The following is a 20,137-nucleotide window of genomic DNA, read 5'->3' on the forward strand; positions in this document are numbered from 1 at the left end:
ACAGACCTGAGCGTGAGTGGGGACCTAGGGGGTCCTGTGGGGAAGGAGGGGAGGCTGAAGCAGGCAGGATGGGGCCAGGGTGCACTTACGATTGAGGCCCACGTCATGGTAGGTGAGGATGGCAGGGCGGTTCCCTTTGGGGGAGCCCCGGATCACAACATGCAGCAGGCCGTAAGGTGTCTCAATGTCATGTTCCTGGAGGGGAAATAGCACGGGACGCTGTGGGCAGCCCTCGCTCCTGGCTGTGGGGCAGCCTGAGGGCTGCTGGGCCTGTGTTGGGGCCCCTACCTCCCAGCAGGGGGGCATCTTATTCCCAGCCCCCCCCCCCAGCAGCCCCCCCTGGGAGAGCAGACCAGATGGAGCAGCCCTTTCCAGAGGTGTCTGGCGCCGGGCACCGGGCGCTGGCGTGCACAGGGCAGTCCGCTAACTGCCCAGGCCCTGCCGCTCTCAGCCCTGCAGGGTCCAGTGAACCCCATTCTCTCCGAGTCCCTGCAGGCCCTCCGGGACAGTGAGGCCACCCCAGCCTGAGTCCTGCCCTCGCCCTCCTCCACCACTCAGAGTCCTTCAGGGCTGCTCCACAGCGGGGCCTGGAACCTGCAGTCCCCACCCGCATGTCAGCCAAGCCCGGCCTCCAGCCTCCAGCCCCTCGCCCGCCCCTGCTTCCCGCCTCCACACTCTTGCCGCTGTTGTTCCTTCTGCCTTGAATGCCCCTCCCCGTGACCCCCAAGGCCTCACTTCAGGCAGGGCACAGTTAGACACCCACCCCCACCCAAAGACCTTCTGCAGTGACCACTCTGGAATCCTCCTGAGTTCACGCCCCCGGTTTGGTGGCCTGGGATTGCTAGTCCTTCGAGAACAGGCGCTAGGTGCTCTAGGAGGAGGCCAATGTGCTCAGGCATCCCCGAGCCTTGGGAAGGTGCCCTGGGGGCTGGTCCCTCTGCAAACTAGTCACTTCTGGCCACTTGACGGACAGACTCCGGGAGAGTCAGTCAGAGCTGAACTGACAGTCTTGCCCTGCACCACAGGGAACGTTGTGAGTTGACCCTGTGAATGGGAGATGGCGCTAAGGTCAAGGGCAGGATGTAACTGACCCCCCCACGCCCAAATGTGTGCCAAGTGCCAAGCATGTTATGCATGCATTTTCCCCTTTTGCTCATGGAGGACACTTAGGTTCTGACAGAACCCAAGTTCCTGCTCCTGACGGAAGAGGGGGGACTCTGGAGGCAGGAGACAGCTTCCTGGGGTCTGGTCTTCTTGGGTGAGGGCTCAGAGGAACACTGTTCCGGCCTGTGTCTCCAGCAGGGAATGACAAGGTGGCGTCAACCCCACAGCCCAAGGCCACACCCTGGGAGCCACAATTCTGTGAGGCCCTGTTAAATAAACCCGGTGTCCTCTAAGTGGGCCCAAGGCCACCAAAGCCTCCCCACACCCCAGGTCTGTCCTCCCTCGGGGCCATCAAAACAAGGAACACTTCCTCCTCACTGACGGCTGACCAGCCACTTTCCACAGGTCTCATTCTCTCCTCACAGGAACCCAAACTCCGAAGGAACAAACTGAGGTTGGAAAAGGAGAAATGACTTGCCCAAGGTCAAATCCAGAGAGGGCTCAACAGGCCTTGACAGGTGCCAGCCTCAGAGGCCAGGGATATGCCCTGAAGGCTCCGCCCCACAGATTTCCAAGCAGGCAGCTCTCCACAGCTAGGGGGGCCGTGCGGAATCCTCCACCAGCCCCCACACCACTCTCAGCTCTGGAGGACAGGGGTTGGGGGGCAACAGGGGCACCCACTGCACAAGAGCTGCAATGCGCTTCCTGCGGCATGAAGGCTGGTTCTCCACGGGGGTCAGCGCTAGGCCCGCGGGGTTTGAGTCAGGGCCCAGGGCGGCAGTCTTCCACCCGCACACTTCCACCACCCATGGCTGTGCATGAGGGGTGTCTACCCCCTCCTAGCCCTGCTGTGACCGCAGTGTCACCATCGGCAGCCCCTGGGCCGGGGGACTCAGGCACAGTGCTCTCCGTCCTCCAGCTCCCCCAAAGGCTCAGCTGCCCGCAGCGGGATGGGCTTTTGAGGGCAATGACCCAGTTGTTGGTCCCACTCGGCCCAGTGACTTGGCTGAACCACCTCCCCCACCCACCCAGGAGCTCTGACCCAGCTCAGCCAGATAGGAGCCGAGTGTCCCCGGCCCTCAGGGTGCAGCACAAGAGGGGCAACCCGAAGGCGGCAGGCCGAAGCGCTCTGAGCCCCCAGCCCCCAGGACCGAGCGCTCCCATTGGCTCCCGGTGACGTCAGACACCCCCCCCCCGCCTCCAGGTGGGTGCCAGCACTGCCGCAGCGAGAGGGGGGGCTCTGACGTCCTCTGTCGGTCTTCCCTCACCCATGACCTTGAGAGTTGGGGCGGGGGAGGGCTCCCAGCTGGGCTTCAGCGCGCGGGAGGGGGTAAGGGGCTGGAGGGGACCAGCTAGTACCATTCATTCCATCAACCACAACCAATTCGGTCGACCCAGACTGCACCCGGAGTAGGCCCTGACGTCGCTGCCGGGATACGGGGTGGTCCGGGGGGTCTGTGCCCCAGTAGGGCGGGCCGGGCGTGGGGGTGGAGGAGTGCCCCTGCTGCTCCCTCTTTGAGGAAGAACAGCACCCCTGGGCACTGCTGCCCAGGCCCGACCCCCCCGCAGGGTCATGGCTACAGCGTTGCCTTTCCCCACCCACTAAATAAGACGCTGAGACGCCCTCCTCATCCCCTCCCCTGCAGGGACCTCGGCCTGAAGGCCGGGTTAGCACCCCGCCCAGACCTCCCCGCCTCAGCCGGGCTGGCACTGCAGTTCCCTGGGGACCGCGGCGGGGCTGCAAGCATCTCCTAAGGAAGGAAGAGGCTGTCCTTCCGTTCTCACTCTGGTGCAGCCACCCAAACGACCAGGACAACCCTCGCGGGGTCAGGAATGTAGACAGCCCGACACGTGCAGGGAACAGAGCCTCCCCCAGGGCTGAGATGGTCAGAGGCGCGCAGCCAACGCCAGCTGGGCACCTGCCAGGCCAAGGGCACACTGTCAGTGGGAGGTGCGCGCGCTGGTGCGCGGGGCCACCCAGGCTTGCAGACAGGTCACGCAGCGCATTCCACTTTCTGCAGATTTCAGCCCTTCCCCGCAGGCCCTGACTAGCGGCCACTGCTGCAGGCCAGGGGCACCAGGGACACTAGAACCTGCTGGCCTTGCCTCCGCGGTGTGCAAGGTGAGGTGACCGAAAGCAGCTCCGCCACCAGACAGAGGCAGAGGGCTGTCCCTTCCTCCCTGCCCACCTGGCCGCCCCCCAGAGCCCTCACTCACCCCATCCCAGCACTCCGGCATCTTGCCGAGCGAGAAGGCGATCCGCCTCTACCAGGCAGGGCAAACAAAGGCCTGAGTCACCAGGGTTCAGAGGGAGGGGCAGCGCGAGGGGGAGACGGCAGCGCTGTGATGGGGCGCCGCTCCCGGGCCGCTTATATGCGGAGTCGGGTGGCCTAGGCCGGCCCCGCCTCCCTGCGGGGTTTCTGCGCAGCCACTCGCTCTCCCTGAGCCTCCGCTTCCAGATTGGCGGGCGGGAGAGGAACCTGGCTCTCATTGGCTTCTAAAGTCCTCGCTCACCCCAGCTCCTGCTCCCCCCGCCCCCCACTCCCCACCCCCAGCAACACAGCATCCTCGCTTGTCCCCAGGCCCTGCATCCCGTCCGCCCCCAGCACACAGGCACACCCCCGCAGCTGCACGCAGGGCCTGGGAAGACGAGACAAGAAGCTCCCCATACAGGTGTGTCCTGTGTCAGGTACACAGGAGCCGCACACCGACACAGGGCAGGGCAGGTCACACGGGCATGTGCCAGATGGGCTCAGCCCTTGACCCTGTTCCCTGGGAAGCAGGGAGGGCCTAGGAGGGCCCGAAGCCCAGCCTCCACCTCAGGAAGGTCTGGATCACTTAACCTTGAAGGGATGGGGGAGTAACTGTCTGGGGCAACCTTCTGTCCTGACCCTGTTCCAAGGACTGCTCCTTCTCCACTCTCCAGGGCCTCCCCTAGGGCAGCCCCCACTCCACCCACAGGCATGCCCGGAGCCTGCCCACGGCACTAAAATGGGGGCTCTGCTGGCAGGGGGCCTGGGCTGAAGGCAGGGCCAGCGGTACCGTCTGGCACACATGCCAGCTGTGCCCTCCCCACCCCCATCCTACAGCAAGTGCCGGAGGCCACCAAGGCAGAGGAGGAACGGGAGTCAGCCTGCCAGGGCGGACGTGCCCACCTCCTGCAGGACCACCGCCCCCCCCCCCCGGGGGGCCTGCCCCCCCCCCCCCGGGCCCCCCCCCCCCCCCCCCCCCCCCCGCCAGCTCTCTGTCCTGGGGCCAGCCAGTGTGGGGGGGCAGGATGCACGGGCCACCACAGGCCCCATGCCCTGTTCTCCTGAGCAGCAAGGACTTGTGCGGGGAGACGGCTAGAGACCCGCAGGCAGAGTAAACTGGGAAGGAGGGGGCGGGGGAGAGGAGGGGAGAGGAAACAGGTCAGGGAGGGGAGCCCAGGAGGGAGTCCAAGGTCTGAGAGAAGTAGGAGCAGCTGAGAGGAGGGTGCTGGGCACCCGTGTCCCCATCTGTCTCTCCCAGGAAGGAACACGCCCCCCTGCATGCTGGCTGGCAGCCCTGGGGGGAGGGGGTCACCGCCCCATCTCCGGGTGCCCGGGGACCTGGTCAACACCTGCCGTGTGTGCTATGCCCAGCCACGTCCTCCACCTGGGGCGCACCGACAACTTGCCCTGCCCCATCTGTGACCTCTGGCTCTAGGGGCCCAGCACTCTGTGCTCCCCCGGGGCAGCCAGGGTGCGGAACGGGGTGTCACCCTGCCCCTCACGGACTGGCCATGCTCCCTGTTGCCCACGGCCCCTCTGGCACAGCTCGGCTCCTGCCCTCTAGGCACTTACTCCTCCTACCTGCTCCCCAAAGGGGGCGAGGGCTGTCCGCCCACTCTTCCGCCGCAAACCCCCTGCTCTTCCATGGCCACCATCAAGCTTATGCCCAGTCCAACCTCTGACCTCTGAGGGGCTCTGCCACCCTTGGACCCCAGGGAGAAGCTAACCCTGGATACTGCCCACTCCCAGCCACGGCCCCCATTTCTGCTCAGCTCACTGGCTTCAAATCCACAGAGCTGAGTTCAAGTCCCTGCTCCCCCACCCGCTAGCCGGGTAACCCCGGGTAAGGCTTTGTAATTTCTCTGTGCCTCAGCCTCCTCAACCGTAACACAGGAATCGTAACTCAGGAACTTCCTGGGAGTTGCTATGAAGACAAGAAAGAGCTCCGTGACGGAGCTCCAGACCTGACCTCATGCCTGCCCAGGCCCTGACAGAGGAGAAACGGGGCAACCCGTGCGTCTCTCCACACTGTTGGTCCCTTCCCTGGATTGTGGCCAGACGAGGCAGGCTCAGGTCCTGCCGGCCAAACAGTGGGCCTAGTCCCATCTCCGTCACTTCGCTGCTGTGTGACCCTGGGCAAGTCAGTCAACCTCTCTGGGCCTCCACATCTGTCAATGGGAGAACAGCTGTGCTGTCGTCACAGGCAGCTGCAAGGGTAACACGCACAGTCCTCACACACCTATGGAAAAGGATGAGAAAACTAAAACACAGAGAAATACCTGTCCCTCTCGGCTAGTAAACACGGAGCTTACCCGCACCTTAGCGCTCTGGGCCTGAGGGCACGTTATTAAGAGAAACAAATACTTATTAGCCTATCTGCAGCTTGCCAGCCTCTTTCAAATGCCTTCCACGCATTACCTTATTTTATCCTAACGTCCACTTTACAGACGAGGAAAATGAAGCACAGAGCGGTTCTGTCACCTGCCCAACATCACACAGGACCAGGAACCGCACGCAGGCCACCTGCTCGGGTGCCCACAGTCACAGGGAGCTCAGGACCTGAGGGCTGGGCCTCGGGCATCGCTCCCCAACCCTACAAACACCCGGGGAGGTGTGAGCTCTCTGTCCCAAATAAGGTAGTGACATGTGCTGGGGGTCTCTCTGGCCTCCCTGCCAGGCCTTGGCCCAGACGAGGGTCATGCATCCTCTCAGCTGCTTTTCTAGGGAAAAAAAAAGAAAAGAAAAGAAAAGAAAAAAAGGGCAGCAGCCTCTGTGCGGCGTACGTGGAGAGGAGGGGCAGGTGCCTTTTAACACCTGCTGCCCTTCACCAAGCGAAGGGTCCCGCCCCAGCCCTGGGCTAGGCCCAGCCCACCGGCACAGGTGCAAAGGACCCAAGGATCCCCCTCGCCCCTTTCATGCCCCCCAGGGCGTGTTCTGGGGGCCTGGCACCGTTGGTCTGGCGGGTCCCAACTGGTGTCAGGCAGGGGCTGGCTGCTCTGGGATTTCACTTCTCTAGCGCCCTCCTGGGGCAAAGGGGCCGTTTGTCCATATGTTCCCGTCCTCCTCTGAGCTGTGAGGACAAGAAGGTCCCCGTGAAGGGCCCGCGCTGACCCCTAGCTGGGCCTGGGCCGTCTCCCGAGCACGAACCTCCTCTCCCTCCTCCTGGGCTCCCATGTGTTCCCCAGACCCCATTGTGTCCTCAGCTCCAGAGCCCTCTGTGTTCAGAACCGGTGCTCCCAGGGGGCGAGAATACATGCACACGAGCCGCTCCGAAGCCTCCTCTGGTCGCCTTGAAGGGACACACGACCCAGGGCCTGATGCACAGGCCTGGGCTCCGGGTCCCTGCTGCAGCCTGCAGGCCACCCCACCTCTCACATCACGCTGGCATCCGGACCAGGAGGCCGGGGCGGTCATGGGGCTCCGGGACGGAACCAAATCCAATGGAAGGCAGGCCCAGGCGGGGGCCATTCCAGCTAGCCAGGGGAAGGCCCTAGAAGGGTCTGCTTTTGTTCAGCAGCTTCTGAGGGCCAGCAAGGCTCTGGGACCCCGCGGAGGTTCCCCACTGTGTCTGCCCTCAGATGTTTTCTGAGGCCCGGATGTAAAGGACCACGATGGGGCTCAGGGGGAAGAAATGGCTGGTCAAGTGAGCGAACTCACCAGCGCAGAGGAATAAACACAAAGAACAAGTCCGATTTTCACAGGGAACCTGGCATCAAACTAAAGAGGACACGGTTGTCCCGGCGACAGTTTCCATGGAAATGGGAGCTATTTCAGAGCGCCAACCTCACTGGAGCTTTTCCTCATTGGAGGAAAGTGCTGATTCAGATGACAGCATCCCAGCTCCATCTTCACTTCCCTCAGGCCTCACCGCTGCTTCAGTCCCATTCAGGGAAGCAGCGGCGTGTCTCCACTGAGCAGGGGGCAGGGAAAGCTGCGCTGAATGGGGCGGGCGTGGGGGGGCTCCTGGAGGCTGCGAGGTGCCTGCACAGAAGGGTCGTGACCCTCCTCTGGGGCCAGGCTGGGCAAGGTCAGGGGCCGGGACAAGGTCGGGGGCAGGGGGCTGGCAGTCCCCCACCTTGGGGGGGCTGAGCTGAGACCTACCTTCCAGTCTGTGTCCATGGCCAAGAGGAAGGTGTCAGAGTTCTCCTGCGGGAAGGCAAACAGAGGGGCAGCATGTTAGGCCCTGGCTGGCCCAGGGGGCTCCGGGGGGCTCAGCCTGGAGCAGACTCACTTACTGTGCTCCCCGATCCATCTTAATATTAACAAAGGCGACCCAGGGCTTCCCAGGCAGCGGGTTAATTAGGTGCCTGATGGATAAGCCTACAAGTAGTTACTCATATCAATCTTACCTATTAATTTAAAATGGGAAGATGTCCATCTTACAGGTGGGAAGGGTGAGGTTTAGAGAGGCCAGGTCCCATGGCTAGAAAGTGGCGGGATCTCTGAAGCCAAATCCTTGCCGTGGGTCGCTTTGCCCTGCCGCCGCCACACGCACGCGCGTGCGCGCACACACGTGGTATTCAAGGTCAGGCTGCTGGGGCACCCCTGCGGTGGAGGCCGGGGAAGGAGGGCAGAGGTAGGCAGGACAACCACACTCACATTAGGGATGGGGAAGCAGAGACCCATCTCTGGAGGAACTGGGGGCTTTTCCAAGCTGCACAAAGGCTTTGTCTGGATCTGTTGCTGCTCCTGCCTTTCCAGACCTGCCGGCTTTGTGCTCTCCAAGCACAGAGGTCCCCTGCTTTCAGGCTCACTGACACCGAACCATGGGAGTCGCTGGTGCCCATCCTTCCCCGCTGGGCTGCAAGTGCCAAGGAGGGCGGGACCATGGCTGGCTCTGCTCTCACCATAAAGCCTGGGCTGGAATGGGCTCCCCAAACCCGGACAGATCGGGATGAATGAGTCTGACTTTGCAAATGAGGGGAACTCAGCTCAGAAGCCCCCACTGTTTGCAAGGCAGCAGTGACGCGGAGTGGAAGAGGGGAAGACACACACCCCGTATGTGTGTCCTCTGCGGGTCTGGTCTAGGGAAGGAAACCTCATGGGGGCAAGAGGGGAGCAGAGATCCTGGGCCTCTGCCTTGCTTTCTAGTGTGTCTGTCTAGAAACCTTTCCTCCCCTCCGCTCGGCTGTGACAAACCGGGCAGGCCCTCTAGCTTCGGAGCCTCGATGTCCTCGAGGATTAAAAAGAAGCGCGGTGTTAGCTGTCGCTCTGTCCTCTATCCTCCTGCACTTGACTTTGAACGCTGCACAAGCTCCCTAAGGCTCTACGGAATAAATACACGGATAAATGAGACAGTCAGATCAGCACCAGGGTGTCATCAGAGGACAGCCCAACAAGGGGGTGCTGCTAATGCACAAGACGGAAGATGACCCCATGGGAGTTGAGAGAAAAAGAGTGAAAACCAGCAATTCGGATGTTTTACTCTCAAAATAAGGAAAAGTTCAACCACCTGCTCTCTGGCAGTTAGGGCGGTGGGGGCGGTGGAGAGAATGAGACCACTCTAGAGGGTCTCCCACCCGAAGAGGAAAGCCGGGTCTCCCGCGGCTGGGGCTCTCTCAGGCACAATGGCTGCCCTCCGGCCTCCCCTCCTGGCTCCTCCCGGGCCTGGGGGGTTCTCCTTGGCGGGGGGGGGGGGTAAAGTGTGGAGGCTGCTAGGTCGCTCCTGAACCTCTCAGGGAGTGGATGGGGGTCTCCGGGAAGGGGACGAGGCTGGTTCCTGATGAATCCTCTTACAGAAAGATCATGCCCGAGCGAGAGGGCAAAGAGATAGAAGAGATTTTTATACTCAAGATGCTAAGGGTGCAGATGAGGAAGCCGTTTTGTGAAAAACAACACAAAGGATGAGGCAGATAACGGTGGGGTGTGCTGTGCGCTCTCCGCGGGCCAGGGGTCCCCGGGAGATGGGAAAGCCTTAGAGGGGGCAGGATCCCAAACCAAGAAACAGCAGGAATGATACAAGCCAATCCAGAGCCCTGGGAGGCCCTGGAAGAAGGGCAGGAACGGTGGGACGCAGAGGCAGATGGGTGGGAGAGAGGGCCCCGCTGGGGGGAGGCCCAGGAGCAGCCTGTGGGACATGGAGGATGGGGGTGTAGGCACAGGCAGAAGGAGCAACAACCCCCATGGAACCCTGGACACGCCTGGTGTCCGAGTCTTCACAGGCAAGCAAGCCCCAAATGGCTAGAGCGATGGTAGGTAAGCACGTGGGACGAGGCACTCCTCACCGGACTCAAAGAACTTGCACCCAGCAGACTGCAGAAGCTTTAAGAAGTGAGGGGCCAGACACCTTCCTGCGCTGCAGCTAGAAAAGAGAACCCGGGGAACGGCCGGAAGAGAGAGAGAGAGAGAGAGAGAGAGAGAGAGAGAGCGAGCGAGCTCGAGAATGGCTCTGGAAGGCGAAGAGAGAGGTCACAAGAATCTGCAGCGGCCACGCTGGGAGCGCACAGGTTTTTGGGTGGCTGGGGGCGGGGCTGTTAAGGCAGATGTGACCAGGTCTCGGGCATGGGGTGTGCTGAGCTGAGAGAGGAGGGAAACAGCGGGCGGGGGGGGGCCTCAGGGCTGAACTGCAGACCCCTGGCAGGGCGGGCACATCACGGTGGCAAACCCCCGCCCGGGGCCAGGTGGGATGAAGTGGGCACACCGAATGCCGCAGACAGAAGGCAGAGCCAGGCTGCTGGCCAGAGGAGCCACGCTCACCAAGTCAGGTTGGGGGGGGGGCAGTAAGGACTGAGCCAGGCTGGCAGGGACTGCAGGGGTCCCCAAGGGCACTGTCTACCCCCTACCAAGACTCGCAAGGAGGCCAGTTTCTGCTTGCCTCAAAATGGGGGGTGGTTGTGGGGAGGAGGGACTTTTTCAGAAAGTTCTGGGAAACTTCCTTCTTCCGAGACACATCACAATCTGGGATGACCCAACCCAACCCGCTCTCTTCACTGAGAGTGTTCGGGGTGCAAGGCTCGGCTAGGCCCCGGGGAGACCGGGAATGAAAGGGACAGCGTCTCTATTAGGGTGTCAGTATCTGACTTGGTGTCGGAGTAGGCCTCTCTGAGGAGGGGGCACAGGCTCAGAGCCTGGATAAAGTGAGGAAAAGTTTGGAGCTAGGCATCCCCGGGGGAAGCAGCAGCTGGGAACGTGATTGGCTGGTTCAAGGAAGAGCAGCGGGCCCCCGGGCAGGAGAGGAGGCTGGGGGTGGGGTGCGGCCCTCCTCCTGGGCCTGAGAAGGACTGGGGTTGTAGCTCGACCCAGGTGGCAGCCATGGACCAGCTTTAAGCAGAAAGGGACATGATGTATTTTAAAAGGCTGTGGAGTAAGGAGGGCACATTACAGGAGACGGGGGGCCTTGGAACAGTTTTCACCAGCTACCCCCTGACCATTCCTGGGGGCCTCCCCCCACATGCTCAGGTCTTGTCCGTTAACCCAAGGTTCTGTCTTGAAGATAAGGGGCAGGACCGCCAGCCCGATGTGGCTGGGCCCCTGGAGCCCCAGCCAGCCACTCTGTCCCAACACAAGGCACTCAGCTCCCGGCCGGAGGCTGTGAGAGGGCAGGGCAGACACCAGTGTGCCGAAGTTTTGGGGACTGGGCTCCTGGCTTCCCCACCTGTAAAATGAGGGGTGGGCGGCACAACCAGCAGAGACCCGGGGTCCCCACACTCAAGGATTCGCCGAGCAGCGGACCCACCGCTTTTCCTTGCAGGGAGGGAAAGGGAGGCTGCGCCAGGCATCACCACCACAAGAAAACGTGGGGTAGAAACAACTCTGGAATCTAACACTTGGTGCCCGGGAGGGAACCCTCCAGGACAAAACAGTCCCATTGCTCCTGATGGCACTGTGGGTCATACCTGCCCTCGGCCCTCAGAGGCTTGTGAGGAAAGACAGAGAAGGCGGGGATGAGGAACGGCCCTGCCACTGCCCAGTGGGTGCCGTCTTGGGGCTCCAGGGCCTCCCAGAACCATGGGTAGCTCTGCGACCTTGGCCAAGCTAGTTAACTTTCTGTGCCTCAGTTTCCTCCTCACTGAAATGGGAATAATTCTCCTAAAGAGCCTCCCAGCCTCGAAGACAGCCAAAGCCACAGCGCGGTGGGCTGGGTCTCAGGGTGGCGGGAGGCCTCCGGGCGCTGCTCCCCACGGAGGGTCGGCGAGACTGGAAGGAAGGCACGCGGTTTCCTTCTTGGCCACGAGGTGGCGCCCTCCGCCCCGGGATCGCGAAGGGGCGACTCACCAGCTCGGCGGCCTCCTGGCCCCGGAGCAGGGGCTTCTCCTCCGGGAATCGCAGCTCCTGCAGCCCGGCCATGGTCACGTCGTGGAGCAGGAGGCCTAGGGAGGGAAGGAGGACGAGAGTTGGGCCCTGCCCCTGAATCTCCCCGGGGGAGGACGACAGCACAAGCCCAGGCCGGGCAGGGGCACACGGGACCACTCCCACCACTCCATCCCCGCAACCGCGTCCCTAAGTGCAGCCCCAGAGCCAGGCTTCGCAGGGGCAGCGAGGCTTCATCTGCAAGATTCACCTGTTTAGCTCGGAGGAGGTCATTGTATTATTTGCTCTCAAAAGTTAAAACATGTTTAGAAAGAAAGAAAAAAGAAGAGAAAAAGCACCACAGGATGATTCTTAAAACAATTTCAAGGAAATCTCTGCATTCATTGAGATGCAAAAGGATGAGTGTGGGGAAGCCAAATGCAGGTGCGGAAGTAGACAGAAGCCCCCGGTGGTTGGAAGTGGACAGTGGGGTCCTGGAGGGCACAGGGAGGAACAGAACCAAGGGCTGTCCTGGGGCCTGGGAGGAAAAGCCTGGCTGGGGATGGCCCTGGGAGCGAGGCAAGCAGAGCGTGCAGTGATGTTGAAAGAGGGGGTGCTGGTCTAAACCAGCCAACAGCAGGGATGGATGACCGCTCAACCCACAGCCACCAGATGCCAAGGCCCAGGCCCTAACGGCTGGGTGTCCCTGGGAGACTCTGAGCCTTCGGTCTGAACCTCAGGAAGGGCTTATATGTGCACATGTGTGTATGCACGCACGCCTGGGGGTGCCTACTTGGAGGAGCCTGTGGTGGGGGCAGGGAGGCAGAGGCGATCTGTGGAGCCCGGCGCTGCCATCCTCGCTTGGACTTTATGATGGCATAGGTTAGAAGGCACCAAGAGAAAAACCAGCCAAGGAGGTGAACTGGAAATCCACAAAAGGATTAAAATTGACCAATAAATACACGAGAAAATATTAAAGCTCACAAGAAGTAAAAAAAATTTAAATTAAAACAAGATATACATACATATTTTTTGCCCACGGACTTGCGGAGTTGGTGGTGCTGGTCATGATGCACGGAAGGCCGCACTTTTCTCGTCCTGCTTGTGGGTGTATGAACTGCTACATCAGAGGGCAGTTTTGCAGAACGAATTAAAGTGATTTAAAAGGTTCATTGTCTCGGACTCAGCAATCCTCTCTCTGGAAGAGGATTTCTTCCTCTTGAAGAGGAAACCAGAGAGGGCACCTCATGATTTATCTGTAAGAATACTCACCACAGTGCCTTCTCTAATAATAATAATAAACTAGAAAAAGCTAAATGTCCACAAGGAAGGCACCAGACAAACTGTGGGTCAATCACTTGTGAATGATTATGTAATAACATGGGGGAAATGCCCGTGTCCTAATACATGGAAGAAGAAGTTATAAAACATACAGGATCATCGAGATTACAAAATAGGAATAGTCCCCACAGACGAGCCTGGAAGGATGAACATCATAAAGTTTACAGGCATCCTGGGTGGAGGACTGAAAACAAGGGTCCACAATCTGAAATCTAGAAAAACCAGCATTTTTTAGAGATGCTGTGAAGATCACGATTGGTTCCTTTTTGCAAGCATTTCACGGATCATGAAGCACTTCCTTGCGCTATTTAACTTCACCCTCGAGGGAAGCGAGATGAGGAAACCAAGAGGTTCTGGGGCATGCCCAGATGGGGCCAGGCCTGGAAACGGGGTCTTTCGATTCCTACTCTGGTCCAGTGCTCATTCCTTAGCACCAAAGCCGCCTGCCCTGGAAGGTTGGATTCCTAGCCTTCCTCCCATTTGCTCATCCTCCCTCAATTCTATTTTCGTCTTCTCAAGGCGGAAGCCCTCGGACTTTCCCTTCTGCCCGAAAGGCTGACAATCCCACCAGCTGGTTGGTGAGAAGGTGCACCCCAGCCCATCCAGCCCCTGCCCGTCCCTTCTCCCTGTGGAAGGCCCAGTGATAGCAGAGTTGGTGCAGTGAGCGCCTGGGACCCAAGAGCACAGGGTCTCAGATGGAGCCTATTTCTGTGGCCAACTGTCAGGGCACCAGGGTGCAGCTCCAGACGTTCCCTGGGCTTCCTTCCCTCCTGTTAGAAGCAGGAAGCATCAGTCCTCCAGAATATTAGGAAGATGGTGCCTCCAGATTACATGGGGGTCCCCACCTGAGTCTAGTTTGGGGTTTAGATGGGCTGAGGTTGGGCTGGGAGCTGCCGGTCACCCAGGCCTCGTGGACGGCTAACGGCGAGCTGCAGAGCCCCCTTGGGAGAGCCTCATCTCCGGCCCCGAGGAGGCCAGGCAGGGAGGTCCCTGCCCACTCAGGCCCCCCAGGTCCCCGCACCCCCACCCGCTGCTGGAGCGCGCTCCTCCCAGTGGTTTCCGGGGAAACCAGCTAACTGCAGATGGGCTGTATTTTTAGAAAGGCATCCTCTCCCCTCCCCCCTTTCTCTTCCATCCTTTCTGATGTGTGCACACTCATCCATCCCCCCGCGTGGGGAGCTGAACGAAGGGCCCCCACCTTGGAAAACTCTTCCCCATTAGGACTTTTTTTAGCTGCCAGTTTCCCTGAATAACCAACTCGATTAAACACCCTGGCAGCACTGGGGTGTCCCTCCCCTCACCCAGGCCTGTTATGAAACCATCCTCCCCAAGGATGGTGCTATTGAAAGGGCTGAGAGTGGGCAGTGCAGGGACAGATGGCCCGCGATGGAGGGGGTGGTGAGGAAGGGGGGCTGGAGAGAGACCTTGTAATCCCAGGAGCTGGGAATGTCGCAACCCAAGGGAAACACAAGGCCGCCCAGGGCCCACCAGGTGGTGATGTGGGGCTGCAGAACAGAGACATTCCCACAGGGCGCTGGCATAGAAGGTTCTTCCGAAGAAAGTTGTGGTTTAAAAAAAAAAAAGGCAGCTAGATGCTAAGTTAAAGGAAAATGAGATTTCTTATGAAATCAACACATCGTACACCTTAAATGTACATAATGTTAAATAACATTTCCATCTCAGTAAAGCTTGGGGGCGGGGGAGAGATTCCTATCAACCTCCTGCAAGGAAGCCAGGGCTCAGGTGGCGGGAGGGGGGGACATGACCCCAGGGGTCTGGGAAGCAACAGTGATGGCTCTTCTCACCCCACCCTTTTTTCTCCCCTCTGATCCCTGCTTCCCTAAAGGCAACCTAGTGAGTTAGATCCAAACAAGCCTGGCATGACTCCAGCCCTCTGCTTTCTCGGTACTTCGGCCTGGAGTCCTTGGAACCCTGGCCAGGATTTCTTCTGTGTCATTCACTGCCTAGCCTTATTTTGGGCAAATCACTGAAAGGATGCTTATCTGCAAAATGGGAACGTGAGCATTCCTCTGCCCGCCTCAGAAGTGCATCAGAGACAATGGATGGAAAAATGCTTTTTCAGTGGAAGATTTTGGTACCCATTTGGGTGAGACAAAAAGAATTTAACATAGGTGATTAGGGGCTTCCTTTACCTCCTCTGCAGACTTCAGGCAACTCTGGAGCTCTTTTCCTGCTGTCTTTTGCTCGAGGAGGGATCCCTACCTATCGGCAGGGAGACTACACTGATGTTTGCAATAGAAGGAAACACGGCCTCTTTGTGTGACAGAGACCTGTCACAGCACAGAGGAGATCTGGGCACAGGGGCTCCTGAGCAGCGTGAATATGGGTAATTCTTTAAGAGGAGTTGCGTTTCTTTTAAATTATTTTTGGTTCCTGGTTTGTGCTTCTTCAAATAGGATTCTATGCTGAGGCCTGGGCCCTGTAAACCCTCAGATGAGTTAGGGCTAAAAATATAAGTGATTGGGGCGCCTGGGTGGCTCGGTCGGTTAAGCGTCTGATTCTTGATCTTGGCTCAGGTCATGATCTCAGGGTTGTGAGATCGAGCCCCACCTCGGGCGTGGAGCCTGCTTAAGATTCTCTCTCGGGCGCCTGGGTGGCTCAGATGGTTAAGCATCTGCCTTCAGCTCAGGTCATGATCCCAGGGTCCTGGGATCGAGTCCCGCATCGGGCTCCCTGCTCCTTGGGAGCCTGCTTCTCCCTCTCTCTCTCTCCGTCTCTCATGAATAAATAAAATCTTAAAAAAAAAATTCTCTCTCTCCCTCTGTCCCTCCCGATATATATATACATATATATAATATATATATACATATATTATATATATATGAAGCAATTGCTGAGTGGAAACACTGCTCAGACAGTGGAAGACGATGTTTGGAAATACACTGTGGGGAGCTTTGTTGTCTCAGCAACTGGGGACCCCAACCAGTGGTTAGTGCCCAGGAGCCCGTGTGGGGACAGGGCTGCATGATGAAGAATAGCTCTCCAGCCCAGAACACCCATCACTGTCCCTCCGAGCCACACAGGAACCGAAGCTGAAGAAAGGCAAGACAGAAAGACAGTGAGTTGAGCATACATGGGGGGAGAAAGCATACAGGTGAACCAGACCTTATGGGGCAGGAAGAAACTGAACTGTAAGAGAAGAGGCAGGACTGTGGAATGGTTTGTATTCTTTCAACTCTACGAGTGCAGGGACCTCTGGCAGGTCATGGTGAAGGTCATGTTCCAAGGTGCCCTGTGGATGCTGCATTCCTGAAAGTCCTGGTTATAAGGTCCCATTAGTAGGAGAAAAGCCACAAGTGAAGGAAATAAGCTGCAACCAGGAGCAGAGTCCAACGGGGCCTGGCCAGCTCCACCCTGGGGGAGGGATCTGTGCCACAGACAAAGACAGACATTGCAGAGGGAGAGCACGTGACTCTTGTCGAAGCCGGTGCGCCCAAACGCCTTGCCACCCTCACCGCGCCAGCACCACGGTTTGAAAAGAATCCCCAGAAACTCGGGACCCCAGAAATGAGGAATTCCACTTCCAAATGCACTGTCTAGGGAATCTGGAACTATCTGGGTAGCTGGCCCCTTCCATCCCACTGCACCATCCTGACCTCAAAAGGCTGGGACAGCACCTTCCTGCAGCATCCCCGTTTGACGGATGAGGAAAAAAGGAAGGCGCAAGGGGGGGGGGTGACTGGTGCAGGTCCCCCTGTGGTTGACCCAGGAAGGGAACCCACAGCCCATGCTCTTAAACCCACACTCTGGGTATAGTCCACCTCCCCTGGTAGATGCCCAACAGGACGGTACAGGGGATAGATAGCACTTTTTGCTGGCCTAGGCTTCTAGGTCTTCTCTCGAGTTATGGCCCCTTGATTTATGCCCAGCCTGAACTAGACCAGTTCTCCTGTTTTATCCTGGATTTGGGCTTATGAATTTCCATTGCCCCCATTCACTGCCTCCCTGACAACACACACACTCATCCTTCCAGCACATTCCGCTGGGCTTAAGGCAGCCATATGTGGATGCTGACACTCATAACTGAGGATCCCAGCTGAGCCAGGGGGCACATTTTACCCACAGGAAGCAGGTGCCTTCACTCCTACCGCTCCTTCCAACCAGTATGCCTTTCCCCATCATATTCCCTACATGACACCAAAACCAATCATTAATCTTTTCTTCTGGTACTTGATACATTTTTGTTGAATGAGATGAATGACTGATTCTTCACTTTAGACTCAAAAGTATTGAAAGACTGATAGCATTCAGTGTTGGGGAGGTCATGGGGAAACAGCACAGAGTTTTATATACCCTGTGGTTGGATTTATATACTCTTGGTTGGACTGCAGAGGGCTCAACTTTATTGGGAGTGGAACTTGGTAGTTTATAAAAATGCAATTATCTGTCAACTCTGCAAGTCTGTCTTTAGATATTTATCCCAATCACAGGATACACTATGAGGCAGTGTGTGGAAGGATGCACTGTTTGGAATAGTAAAAAAAAGTGGAAACGACCAAATGAATGTCAGGAGAATGGGACATCTACACCCAGAGCACCATAAGCTATTTAAAATACGAGGTATTTCTGTATTTCCACTGAAATAGGGAAAGCATTCTAAAATATGCAGTTAAGGGGGCGCCTGGGTGGCTCAGTCAGTTGAGCGTCTGCCTTCGGCTCAGGTCATGATCCCAGGGTCCTGGGATCGAGCCCCACATCGGGCTCCCTGCTCGGCGGGAAGGCTGCTTCTCCCTCTCCCACTCCCCCTGCTCGTGTTCCCTCTCTCGCTATCTCTCTCTGTCAAATAAATAAATAAAATCTTTTAAAAAATATGCAGTTAAAAGGGGATATCACAGAATATTAAGTATAAACAAACCCATTTAAGCAAAACACATGTGCACCACAGGTACATATATTTGCAAATTAAAAAAAAAGTTAGGGGCGCCTGGGTGGCTCAGTCAGTTAAGCCCCAAGGGGGCTCCCTGCTCAGTGGGGAGCCTGTTTCTTCCTCCCCCTCTGCCCCTCCTCCCCACTTGTGCTCTCTCATTCTCTTTACCTCAAATAAATAAATAAATAAGATCTAAAAAAAAACCAGTCCTCATACAATTCAGGGGAGCTGTAACAGTGCTTGTCTCTAGGGAAGGATATGGTTTGGAAGGGTAGAGCAGGAGACTTTTATTCTACATGGCAGATTTTACCATATCTAAGATACTACTGAATGTAACTCACACTAACATTTTATGGACAGACAGAAGAGAAAAAAGCACTGTCAATTAAGACATAACCCATCCCCCCTTTTAACTTTTTATCTTGAAAGAATTTCAACTTTCTAGAGAAACAAGAAAAAACAAAGCACAGAAATTTCCCACACACCCTTCACCCAGCTTCCCCTAATGTTACCACGCCACAAGACCGTAACACAACTAGAAGAAACAGTAAAACACTGATACGAGGTTGTGAAGTCGTCTACAGACCTTATATGAATTTCACCAGTTTTCCCAATTATGTCCCAATCCAGGATCCATGTTGCATATAGTTGTCATGGAGTTGGGGACAGCTCTTCAGTCTGTCTTTCATGATGTTGACACTTTTGAGAACTACTGATCGGTTACATCTGCAGAACGCCCCCTCAGTTTGGGTCTGTCTGTTGTTTCCCTAGGCTCAGACCGAGGTTATGCACTTTTGGCAAGAACAGAACAGATACCATGTGACCTTTTCCCTGCATTCCATTAGTAAGTAGGTGATGTCAGTCTGTTTTACGGCTGGGGATGCTGACCGTGATCGCCTGATTCAGGTAGTGTCTGCAGGTTTCTCTAGTGTAAAGTCAGTATTTTCTCTTTGTACTTAATCAGTATCTTGTGGGAAGATACTTTGAGACTACGCAGCCTCCTGTTTCTCATCATACTTTCCCCCATTAATTGTAGCAACCATGGGTGATTTCTGCCTACAGTTATTACTGTCGTGTTTTCTTAACGACACTTTTCTATTTCTATCATTCCTTCTACACTTATCAATTGGAGTTCTGTTAGAAAGAGCTGTCCTTTCTCCTACATTTACTTATTTATTCCATTACTTGTTTACATCAGCAGTTATTCTATTCCATGGGTTATAATACATTGCTATCATTTCATTGTTTAAACCGTGTCAGGTTGGGCCATGGGGGGGTTCCTCCGAGTTGGGTTCTTTTACTACACACCCATTACTTTTTGAGTAGTTCGAAACTCGTTTCATAATTTCTCTGCCTGAATCCTGGAATCAACCGCTTCTCCAGAGAGCCCAGTCTCCTTGTATTGCAGAATGCTGTTTGGAAACCAAGATTTGGGCACTAGGGATGCTCATTGCAGCTGGGGTGCCATTGTTCTAGGCGGTCTCAACGGGCAGAGTTAGGATATGTAAGTATACTAACACACACTTCTATATCCATCTGAGAGTGTGTGCATAAATCTGAAATTTATACTGATACCTTTAATTCCAATTCAACACCAGTTTTTTCTTTTTCTTTTTAAAGAAATTCTTAATTTTGGGGGCGCCTAGGTGCCTCAGTCATTGGGCGTCTGCCTTCGGCTCAGGTCATGATCCCAGGGTCCTGGCATCGAGCCCCACATCGGGTTCCCTGCTCGGCAGGAAGCCTGCTTCTCCCTCTGCCACTCCCCCTGTTTGTGTTCTCTCTCTCACTGTGTCCTCTGTCTGTCAAATAAATAAATAAAATCTTAAAAATTTTTTTTATTTTAATTTTTTTTAAAGTAGGCTCCACACCCAACATGGGGTTTGAACTCATGACCCTGAGACTTTTTTTTTTTTTTAAGAGACAGGAAGAGAGGTGGGGAAGGGGAGAGGGAGAGAGGGAATCTTAAGCAGACTCCAGGGCCGGCGTGGGGCCTGACGCAGGGCTTGATCTCAGGAACCTGAGTCGAAATCGAGTCGGAGGCTTAACAGAGTCACCCAGGTGCCCCAGACCCAGATTTTTATTTTTTTTTTATTTTTTTTTTAAAGATTTTATTTTTTTTTTATTATTTATTTGAGAGAGAGAGAATGAGAGATAAAGAGCACGAGAGGGAAGAGGGTCAGAGGGAGAAGCAGACTCCCCGCAGAGCAGGGAGCCCGACGTGGGACTCGATCCCGGGACTCCAGGATCATGACCTGAGCCGAAGGCAGTCGCCCAACCAACTGAGCCACCCAGGCGCCCAGACCCAGATTTTTAAAAGCATCTA

The 20,137-nt window shown here is 56.7% G+C and overlaps 1 protein-coding gene across 5 annotated transcripts in view; it reads right to left on the minus strand.

The window, feature by feature from the left end:
* NDRG4 (NDRG family member 4) overlaps nucleotides 1-20,137 on the minus strand; it is a 39,718-nt gene that overhangs the window by 9,262 nt on the left and 10,319 nt on the right. For 3 of the 5 annotated variants that reach the window (XM_073880214.1, XM_073880213.1, XM_073880212.1), the window contains 3 exons: nucleotides 11,571-11,665; nucleotides 7,458-7,502; nucleotides 90-195 (listed from right to left, as the gene is read on the minus strand). In XM_073880214.1, coding sequence (XP_073736315.1) covers nucleotides 90-195; nucleotides 7,458-7,502; nucleotides 11,571-11,642 — 223 coding nt within the window. In that variant the 5' untranslated portion in view covers nucleotides 11,643-11,665. Of the gene's footprint in view, nucleotides 1-89; nucleotides 196-3,321; nucleotides 3,475-7,457; nucleotides 7,503-11,570; nucleotides 11,666-20,137 lie in introns of those variants that run through there. The other 2 variants (XM_025889242.2, XM_073880215.1) reach the window with 1 other exon arrangement.

This window comes from Callorhinus ursinus, unplaced genomic scaffold (genome assembly GCF_003265705.2).
Source record: "Callorhinus ursinus isolate GAN/ISIS: 27379988/994484 unplaced genomic scaffold, GSC_fseal_2.0 scaffold37, whole genome shotgun sequence".
Classification (NCBI taxonomy): Eukaryota; Metazoa; Chordata; class Mammalia; order Carnivora; family Otariidae; genus Callorhinus; species Callorhinus ursinus.